Consider the following 11,265-nt stretch of genomic DNA (forward strand, 5'->3'; position numbering starts at 1 on the left):
ACGATGATTAAACAATAAATATATCATTAATAAAACTAATAAGATAAACATGGTAAGCACAAGAATTAAAAACGTGACATTACATTAACATTAACCACAATATGGATGGAATTAATGAGGCCATCCATGTTTGCGCAGGGTGAAATTTGGTTACTTTTACCATTAAAACAAACAGGCCTACATATCGGCAGATTTGATCTTACATTTGCAGATTCTTGACAAATTACAGTCAGGATTCATCGCTTCCTGAGTTTAACAGAGCAGAAGAGTTAACAACTTAAAGGAAATTAAAATCATTCAACATCATAGATGAGTCCAGGAGAAGGCAACTGGACTCTTCACAAAATGTTTGGCATTCTTCCAAGAAATGGAACCAAATGCATTCCTACCCGACTGATTTACGCCCTTCTTTGACACGAAAGTAACCGTATATCGTTGCTTATCGCCTACATTCCTGAAAACGAGCGTTGAGGGCTTCACAGTAACCACGACATTCCGGGGAGCTTCAACCGTAACTTGATAAACAGACATTGCAGCTCCTACATTTGTCAATTCACGGGAGTACCTTGCAGCTCTAGACTTGCCAAAAAAGACGGAGAAAGACGGATAGTTAAGCTGGCTGGGATCAGTAAATTTTCTAGAACAGGTGACGTTTGGACGCTTCACAATGGTTTGTATATGCTCGATGGTGTAGCCCAAAGAGCAAAGGAACATAATGTACTCTTCCGGCGTGATGTCATATACGAGTCCTGGGGAGAGGGCCTTACGTGGGTCGACATGGCCTGATCCATGAGCCCACGGGTTGGCAAATGAGTTGTCTGCCGCATCACGCAAAGGAGAATTAGTGTTATCCAGAGTGTAGGCTGTCGTCATCAATGCAGATTTGATGGCGCTTGGACTCCAATCAGGATGTGCCGCTTTCAGCAACGCAGCTAAGCCACTAATGTGCGGGCAGGACATTGATGTACCTGAAATTAATCAATGGTATCACCAGAAAGCGAGGATTTCAAGTTTCGAGAGGTAAAAATCAGCATATTAGGGGTAATGTACATCTAAAGTCGTCGTTTTCAAAATCCACACAGTTCTGTTAAGCTGTTAGTGTCTTCTTTCTAGCTCATTCTGCTCTATGATTGAGGTACTTTAGGTAGGTCTAGTCCACTAATTGAGGGTAAGACAATTTGTATCAGTTGATTAACAATATTTGGTAGGACCAATCTAAATTCTTAAAGCATGATTAAAGGCAGCACTTTTTGATCGTGAAAGAATGAGAATTATGTCTAGATACACCACAATCATAACCACTTTTTGATCGTCTTGTAAATGAATATGTAAGGACAAAGCAAAATTGGTCACGAACAAGTCGAATTTCTGGAAGCATTCATAATAAGGCCCACCACTAGCAATATATAGCCAAAATAATTGACAAAATATTTGTCTGAAGCAAACATAGAAGATCCACAAACTATTTATAAAAGTTCGGCAATAGTTGTTTTTTTATAAACAACCTTTTCATCTTTTCGAAAAGCAAACCAACCCAAATAAAAAAAAAAGAAAAAAGAAAAAAGAAAAAAAAAAGGTGTTTTCTTCTTAAAGTATCTGTAGGCGAAATAATTGAAGAGGGGTGGCTGAATTTAATCAAAACATTACATAATATGATTTCTCTTATCAAATTCTTCATAATTTTACTTTCTCAGGGTAATCAAAATAATAGAAAGAAAATATGTCCTTGTAGATATATCAATATCTTATCATCCTCAAAAACTTGTCATTTTCTATGTCATAACTTATAATTGTTGGCTATAACATCTGAGAATTAGCTAATTTCTGTCTTAATCCAGGCCTAAGTTTCCATCAAATGAAGGATTGTATTCAAGTTCTATTTGTATCACAACAAGAACTAACTGATACAAAAGAACGAAGAAAGTGTTTATTTCTATGCAATAACTATCCATTTACCTACCGAGACGATGGAGGCTAATTTTGCTGACCGGCCTCATACGTAATATGTTCATAGTCTAAAGTATAATTTAGTATGATTCTTCCATTCGGATCTTTCGGATTCTTAAAATTCTATAAAATTTTAGGATTCCAATTGCACATTAAACTTTAACTATTTATTAAAGGGCTGACACAAAGATTTATAAAACAACTAAGGAAGAATAAAAGGTAAATTCTTACCTGACATAATGTTGAACTTTGTCTTCCTTGTATCCCGCTCAAGGCCAGTAGGACCAACAGCCTCAGACCAAGCTGCCAAGATATTAACTCCAGGTCCAATAACATCAGGCTTCAGTATCTGTGGAGTCACCATGTTAGGCCCTCTTGAGCTGAATGCAGCCACCACTGGTGATGGCTTCACATTCACAACAGTTCCACCGAACCCGAGCACTGCAGTCGGGTTCTTGTCCGTCTCAACATACTTTCTTATAATATCCCCTACCTTCCTACCCACTGCCACGGCCGGCAACAAGTGACTATCCGCCACCAGCTCCTCCCCCATTGCAGCCGTGTTGGCCAGTATCATTCCCACCCCACCAGCATCCTTAACTACAGCACCCTTCTCCACCCTTGCACTGAGCCCTCTATCACACAAAACCACTTTTCCAAGCACAATTTTCGGGTCAAGTGATCCAGCCAAACATAGATTGCTCGATCTATTGCCGCTCTTACTATAAACCAAACCCACTAACCTTTTTCCCATTCCTTTTCCACTATACAATGATACTCCATTAAATTTTTGGCCACTGCCTAAAGTAGCAAAAGCAGGGAAATCTCGGTCTAGAGTACCTGCACCAACAGTCATGATCCATGGAGCCACATTTGTTAATGTAGCTTTAGCAGGGCCACCGTTTCCTGCTGAACATGAAACCAGAATCCCTTTCTCCATTGCTGCAAAAGCTCCAGTGGCGATAAAATCGCGATAATAAGGAACAGATCCGCCGCCTAGAGATAGGGACAACACATCAACACCGTCAAGAATCGCACGCTCCATTCCAGCTAGTATATCCGACCCAGAACACCCTGTTTTCCAGCAAACTTTATAGGCCGCCACTCTGGCATGGGTGGCCATTCCCCGGGCAGTTCCACTAGCGTAGCCTAGGAGGCTGGCATTTGCAACGTAGGACCCGGAGGCGGTGCTTGCCGTGTGAGTGCCATGGCCCTCATGATCGCGCGGGGAAGGTAATTCTTTACCCCCAGATGCCATATTGTAACCTTTGGAGAAAAACCGTGCGCCTATGAGCTTCTTATTGCAATCGATTTTGGGATCAAAATCACTAGCTACCTCACATTGGCCTCGCCATCTGGACGGCACTGCTTGCATATCCGCATCGTTAAATGACTTCGATTCAGGCCACACCCCAGTATCTAACACCCCGATAATGACATCCTGAGAGGCCTGGTTCAGTTCCTGCGGGGTGTGGCCAGCCCACAGCCCAAGCTCCCTTTCAAGACCCAAAAACTCAGGAGTTCGAGTAGTGTGTAAGTTATAGAGAGTGTCTTCATACACCCCAAGTACAGAATCTGATTCACGGAGGGACTCAGCCTCCTTGGGGTCTAGAGCCACCGCAAAGCCGTGGTAGGCGGCTTCGTAGGTGTAGAGTATTGAATCTGGGGTGGCGGAAGTGAGGGATTGGAGATGTTCGGTGTACCAATCACTGTGGGTGGAGTAGGAAGTGGGCTTTTGGTGATGTTTCATGCGAACTATGTAGATTTTCTTGGCAGAAACTGTAAAAAAACATGATTGAAGAACAAGAACAACTGCAAATAACCAAATGACAGTGCCTAACCCCATTGTCTTTAAAAATGAGAAACTACTTTGTTTATCGAGAGTCTCGTTGGAGAGGATAGAGAAAATGCAGGAATGGCGTCGGAATTATAAGCAGAAGGGCAATATTTACAAGGCTTGAAGTTTGGCTTTGTTACATAAATGCCACTATTGGGGAGTGTGGTGTTCTTGGGTAATTTGGGGCCTAACTCGCCCGGGTTCCACTAATTGGATCAAATTTGAAAAACTAAAACATTGTGGAGGTTAAACCTTTTTTCCACCAAAAAAAAAAGGACGAAAAATATTTGTTTACATATTAAACTTACAAGTAAAAGAAAAATTAAAAAAACATTATGAGTTTTTTCATGAAATTATATATTGATTCGAAACTAATGCGTTTCTTCTCAAAAGTACGTATTGATTAGCAATTAGTTTCTAAAGTTTTCTTGTTCTTATTATATATCACATAATTTTGGGATATGTTTACTTACATGGATAATTCTAAGTGTATATAATTCTAAAATTTAATAGCTAACGTGGTGTATTAATTGATGGTTGTTAAGCATAGAGGTAAATTGCTTTATTAGGAGACACAACTATGTTTTGTACGCACATCCATTTTTTTTACAAAAATAGAAATAAAATATAAGTATAATTTGTTCAGTAATTAAGACGTTCAATTTTTTTAGCAAGAAAATTTGTGACATTCTGATTTGACAATCGAAAGATCAAAAGAAGATAAAGGGCATGGACACCAAGCCCTTGTTTGAGCCTCATTCTTATCAAAAAATGCATTTTTGAATAGTGTATGAATGAAAAATATATATTTAAAAAATAATTTTTTTTGAATTTACGTATAATATTATTTTAATAAAGAATGTGTAATTGTAATGAGATTAAATTACTGTTAAAAATATATTTTGATGAAAATAATGGAATTTAATTATATATTTATATGTTAGTCAGCTCAGGCCTACTCCTTTTACGAGTAAAAGTTTCTTTCTTTTATTGACCATGCCATGCCATCCCATGCGGGAAAGGAGAGGGTGGCGTGGGTGGCTTGCGGTGGGGTGGGCGTGGGCGTGGGGTGACTTGTTAGGGCAATTCGGACAAAATGCAGTATGAGTGGGGGCTGAACTGGGAAAGTTAAGGATGTCCAAGTTGTAACGGCTAGATTTTTGGTTTTGGCAATCAGTGAAAGATGAGTATGTTATCAGTCAAAATCCACGTCATCACTTGAGCAGTTGAGCGTGTAAATTTGAAAAATGGAAGGTCTTTTTAGTCAAAATAAAAGGGAACAACCTGACACCTGTCTCCCACGCAGAATAAAAGTGGACAATGAGATAACTCCACTTGCATCAATAATTATTAACTACAAAATTAAAAATTGGGTAATTAGCACAAAACGTCCCTATTTTTTGATATTTTTGTGAAAAACATCCATATATTTCATTTTTTGACAGATTACACCCTCACCTTTACATTTTTTTGTGTAAAACGTCATTCTATCAACTCCCCGTTAAAATGTTCCGTTAAATCAAAAGGTAATTAACACAAAAGGTCCATACCTTTCAATATTATTGTGCAAAACGTCCATACCTTTCATTTTTTGGCATAATTAGCACAAAAGGTCATACCTTTCAATGTTATTGTGCAAAACGTCCCCACCTTTCATTTTTTAGCATTTTCACCCCTACCTTTCACTTTTCATTGCGAAAAAGGTCATTCTCATCCATTTTTTTCAATAAAATGACGATTTTACCCTCCTATTCAAATAAAACAAAAAGAAAAAAAAGGAAAATAAATAATTAATTGTAACCATAGTCCTAAATCTTTCAAAACATTACAGATAAATTCTAAACTTTCCACTACTGTCACTTTCATAACCCTACCAAGCCACCACCTATAGATTCATATAGTACTACATTTCGGCCACAACATCTATCGGACTCCACCACCACCAGCCTCACCTCACTCTTCCCAATATCCTCTTCCATAGTATTGGTCACCAATCTATCCAAAACAACCACATTTACTGTGGCACAGTCTGGTGGGAATGGTGGCAAAAAGGTGGTATTATATTGATTTATAGTTGACAGCTTGATAGGTTGTGAAAGTGGTGGTGGTTGGGAATTTATGATTTCTTTGTAATTTTTTAAAATTTAAGGACTATGGTTGCAGTTGGTTATTCATCTTTTCTTTTTGTTTTATTTGAATAGGAGGGTAAAATCGTCATTTTATTGAAAAAATGGATAAGAATGACCTTTTTCGCAATGAAAAGTGAAAAGTAGGGGTGAAAATGCTAAAATATGAAAGGTAGAGACGTCTTGGACAATAACATTGAAAGGTAGGGACCTTTTGTGCTAATTATGCCAAAAAATGAAAGGTAAGGACGTTTTGCACAATAATATTGAAAGGTAAGGACCTTTTGTGCTAATTACCTTTTGATTTAACTGAACATTTTAACGGAGAGTTGACAGAAGGACGTTTTGCGTAAAAAAGGTAAAAGTGAGGGTGTAATCCGCCAAAAAGCGAAAGGCATGGACGTTTTCCACAAAAAAACATTGAAAGGTAGGGACGTTTTGTACTAATTACCCTTAAAAATTTATTATATAAATATTTTTACTTTTTTATTTTTAGAAAAATAGAAGACATGAATAAAAAAATATGATCATTAATAATCTTGGACATTTCCAAATCAGTACATGCGATAAATATGTTTTACAAGCTTATTCATTCTTCTAAACTTGATATATATTTGCAAATTGAGCAATTTTTTTACTTGATTTAGTTTAAATATTATCTTCAAAGCAAAATCAAGACTTTGGACGTACTCGAAAGATTTGGAGCTTAATTGGATGAAATTCACAAATTTCATGAGTGAAAATTAACTTTTAGGAAGTTTAGGGACTATTTTGCATACTTGCAGAACTTGAGGATGACCAATCATAGATAATTATGGAAGCTCGGAAACCAACATGGATGATTTTCGAAGTTGTGGGGCTCAATATTGAAGATTAAGGACCAAAAGCGTAGAAGAAACGTGAAACCGAGACCAAAGTGTACCAAGATAAAAATTGCATGGGCCGTGATTGCAGTGGACGTCAGGGCATCTTCAATAGATGTACCAAAATAGAGGAATATACAAGAGAATCAAGACCGGAGTTTTAGGGTTTCAAGACTTTGACTTGAAGAAAGCGAATTCTTAAAGCGGATTCTTAGTGCAAGATGCTCATTTTTCTCGTTTTTCCTTTAAAATCTACAATGCATTCCAATTTCTTTATGTAATTTTCTTCTCCTATAATATGTAATTAAGCCCTCGTTTGGCCTCCATTCTACTCAAATTTTAATGTTTGGAATAATATTTTTAAAAAAAATATGTGGTTGAAAAAGAATGAAATTTTTTTGATTTGCGTATTATATTATTTTATGAAAGATTGTGTGGTTAAAAATAAGAAAGAGAAAAAGAATGAGAATATGAGCCAAACTGGGGCTAAATCATTTGTTGAGACGGACGATATAATCTAGATTTAAACCTTTTATTTCAATTCTCAAGATTTGTGTATTTAATTGATTTAAGTATTAATTTTACTTGTTTTCTTAATACTTGAATTATGTAAACACTAATTCATGATTGGTGGGTTGTATCAAATTGAGATTTAGGCCATGCAGTAAAGTTCACAACTGGATAAACAGGATAAGATATATATATATATATATATATTATTGTGGTCTTTAATTAAATTTCTAGTCTAATCTAATGCGTTTAGTTGGGACTTTTTCAAATTTGTATAGATATATAATGAATAGACTCAACTAGATGTGATTAATTTGAATTAAAAAAAGCTAAATTGATTTAATTAGTGCGAGCACAACTATAGAATAACTCGAGAGGCGAGAATAAATGTGATAATTACGATGAAAATCATGAGTTCTAAACTTTAACAATCGTATCTAATTGTTTAAGTAGAGGTGGTTACAATCAAAAGATAATTTCATTTAATTGCTTTTACATTTTGTAGTCAATATTAGTTTTAAATCAAAATTTTGCCTTATTTTTTATTTTTGTAAAATAAAGAATAGGGTTATTTAAATTGATATTAAATAAAGTAGTCGTGAGACGATAATCTAGCTCTTTATATCTCTTTGTTATTTTCTTAGTCGGAATCGTACACTTGCTATTTTATACTAATAATATGAAATATAAAATCTTATAGGACATGCTTATGCCAACTCCACCCGTGACAAACACGAAACTAATTTACTCTCATTAATTTCACCACTAACCTACTAAATTAATGATGCGTCAAAAATTTAATTAATAGATAGTAAAATTGGACAACAAATTTTAACCGTATCAAAAGAAAAATAAAATAAGTATATCTAGGTACGTGCATAAATTGCATATATATATATATATATATCAGAAGTTGAGTGAAGTTGACCTACTAATCGTAATGCGTTAAGTGGCGCCATTTTAGGTCAGTCAAAAAAATCTGCAAAGAAACCGCACGCTTAACACGCTGTCCTTTTACCAAATTTTCTTTTCCAACATTAATCAGAGACTTTTGAACAGGTTCTGACTTCTGATAATGAATTTTCCTTTTTTTTTCTTGGCTTAAAAATAAGTTTAATTTATTACACGGGATTAGTTTTAATTGGATAATATCAATTTTCCATAGGTAATTGATGATTCCGAATTGGTAACCCCGAACTATACTTGAATTCAAGTGCCATGCTTGACCTCGACCTAATACCCCCGAGTTGATCTTAGTGTGTTACGCCGGTTTGAGGTCGGGGGTTATCTCTAATCCGACCCTGCCCACCGACTTAATCTCCAAAAAAAAAAATAAAAAAAAATAGACCCCACTTAAGTCTACTCCTCCCCTGATTAGAACTCTAACAGAATACTTCTAATCAAATTCCAACACCTAATCCTAATGGGAAAAGGACTCTTTCAATAATAGAATCCTTCTACAGCTCCCCCACCAACACCTATAAATACTTGGCCAAGGCTCAACATTAAGGTACGTTTTCATTATCTTCAGTTTATAGCCTCACGCACTAAATTCCCTATTTGACTTAAGCATCGGAGGGGCGACGAGCGCACACCTCGTTGCCTTTGTTGCTGGTATTCACAGACCGATTGTGTTCATCAAAGTGAAGTTGGACCATCAAGCTCGAGATCTTTTAGGTGATATTTTTTGGTAGCATCATTGACGTGTCTGTGGGAAGCGCTACCAAAAGCCATGGTGAATACACGATCAGGTCTTCCACCAGCAAGCTCATCTGCTCCAAATCCTCCCCCTGGAGATCATCCTGTCCCTCAAGAGGAATCATCAGAGATGGCAATACCGCCACCAGCTGTCATTACCACCGGAGCTTTTGAAGAGCTCCGCCAACAAGTTACCACATTGACTCAGTTATTAAGCCAAAGAAACTCACACCCATCGCATACACCAACATCGGATGGCGATCTTATGGCAGCTGCTCAAGCTCGAGCTCCACGAAACATCCCTGATAATGGTGTTGGAACCTCGGGTGTACCTCCTATGACCGCAGCATCAAGGGCAGTAATGATAGAGTCAGGGGAGCTTGCCAGAATCATCCAAGAAGGTATTGCCACGGGCCTAGTACAGAAATCAAAGGGGACAATAGGCTTTACCCCTAGCACTCCCTTTACTCCTGAAGTACTGTCCTATCCCCTCCCGGATAGGTTCAAGTACCCTAGGATAAAGGAATATGATGGAACCACTGACCCTATCAACCACCTCAATATATATATCGATATCATGAACCTACAGGTCGCACCTGACGCTGTAATGTGCAAGGCCTTCCCTCAAACTCTTACAAGCGCAGCTAGAGATTGGTTCTCCACATTAGAGCCAAACTCTATCGCCTCATTCACAAACTTGGCCGATAAATTCTCCGCTTTCTTCGCAAGCAGCAAGCGAATTAGGAAAACAGCAGCATCACTTATGCAGATGCGCCAGGGACCTAATGAAACATTACGCAATTTCATGACCATATTCAATAAAAAAAGACTTCAGATTCCCGATCTACATATTACAGTTGTGGTCTCAGCTTTTGATATACGCTATAAGATGCGAAGCATTCAAGATGTCTTTGTCAAAACCCCCCCCAAAGTCAGTAACTGACCTCCTAACTCGAGCTGAGAAATACATCAATATGGAAGAAACTCTAACCCCAAGAAAGGACATTTCACCTTTACTAAGGCCAGACAATAAGAGACCGCGTGAACCCAATCAACGAGACGACAATCCTCGGGTCAAGCAAAGACAAATCCCCCGACCGAAAACTTTTACTCCCCTGAATACATCAAGGTCCAACATCCTGATGGAGATCAAGGACCTCAAAGAGCTTAAGTGGCCTCCCAGAATGCGATCATTACCTGAAAGCAGAGACAGAATCAAGTACTGTGACTTCCACGGGGACCACGGACATACCACTGAGGGGTGTTTGGCTCTGAAGCAACAAATTGAGGCCCTCATCAGGAGGGGTTTTTTGGGCTCTTACACTAGCCATGAAAAACGCCTGAGGAACAAGTAGAATAACATATATGAAGGGCGTGGTAGTGAACCACCAACAGCTGGCACTATTAACGTTATTATCGGATGAACAGCTTCAGGAAGAGACACCAACAATGGACGTAAGAAGTATGCCAAACAGCTTCCAGTCTCTTCCAACACGGATCTTGCTCATACGGAAGATATCACCTTCGGGTCCAAGGATTTGGAAGGAATATCCTTCCCCCATGATGACGCCCTAGTCATATCAGCCATCATAGCTAACTTCGAGGTCAAGAGAATTCTTGTGGATAATGGAAGTGCAGCTAATGTACTGTCTTATGAAGCTTTAGTTCAGATGGGTATCTTAGTGGAACAACTCAAGCCTGTTAAAACACCCCTCCAAGGATTTGGTGGCGGGGTCATCACCCCTGAAGGTATTGTTGAATTACCCATGACTTTGGGATCTGAAGGTCGGCAGGTAACCCATATCGTAACTTTCGAAGTTGTCCGAACTCCGATGGCTTACTACGCCATTCTGGAAAGATCGTTGCTAAATAAAATCAGAGCTGTTATCTCAACTTTTCACCTGGCGATGAAGTTCCCCACATATAGTGGAGTTGGAGTCGTCCGAGGAAGCCAAACCATGGCTTGCCAGTGTTATGTGACTAGTGTTTGAAAAATAAAGGGCGAAGTCATGCAGCTTTCAGAGCTTGAGCTTGAAAATCGTGGGAGACTCGCCCTGGTAGAGGAGCTGGTTGAGGTCTAGCTCGTGCTTGGTAGGAAGGTGACAGTAGGGCGTGACCTTGATTCAACCATCATGGCTAAACTCATAAGTTGTCTCTCCCAGAACCAAGATGTATTCGCATGGACAGTTGAAGACATGCCCGGAATTGACCCCGAGGTTGCCGTACACCGGCTCAATGTAAACCCAGGAGCCAAACCTGTCAAACAAAGGAAAAGACAGTTTGC

General features: G+C 38.4%; 2 protein-coding genes across 2 annotated transcripts; one reads left to right on the forward strand and one right to left on the reverse strand.

Moving 5' to 3' along the window:
* Positions 1 to 53: 53 nt before the first annotated feature.
* LOC111411447 (subtilisin-like protease SBT1.8) lies at positions 54 to 3,886 on the reverse strand. Its single transcript, XM_023041981.1, has 2 exons — positions 2,179 to 3,886; positions 54 to 968 (listed from the first exon to the last, which is right to left on the reverse strand). The coding sequence occupies exons 1-2, from the start codon at positions 3,791 to 3,793 to the stop codon at positions 304 to 306; spliced, it is 2,280 nt and encodes a 759-aa protein (XP_022897749.1). The 5' UTR covers positions 3,794 to 3,886; the 3' UTR covers positions 54 to 303.
* Positions 3,887 to 9,955: 6,069 nt separating this feature from the next.
* On the forward strand, positions 9,956 to 10,972 carry LOC111372583. Its single transcript, XM_022994959.1, has 2 exons — positions 9,956 to 10,286; positions 10,410 to 10,972. The coding sequence occupies exons 1-2, from the start codon at positions 9,956 to 9,958 to the stop codon at positions 10,970 to 10,972; spliced, it is 894 nt and encodes a 297-aa protein (XP_022850727.1).
* The last annotated feature ends 293 nt before the right edge of the window (positions 10,973 to 11,265 follow it).

The sequence above is a fragment of the Olea europaea genome, chromosome 2 (genome assembly GCF_002742605.1).
Source record: "Olea europaea var. sylvestris chromosome 2, O_europaea_v1, whole genome shotgun sequence".
NCBI classification, from domain to species: domain Eukaryota; kingdom Viridiplantae; phylum Streptophyta; class Magnoliopsida; order Lamiales; family Oleaceae; genus Olea; species Olea europaea.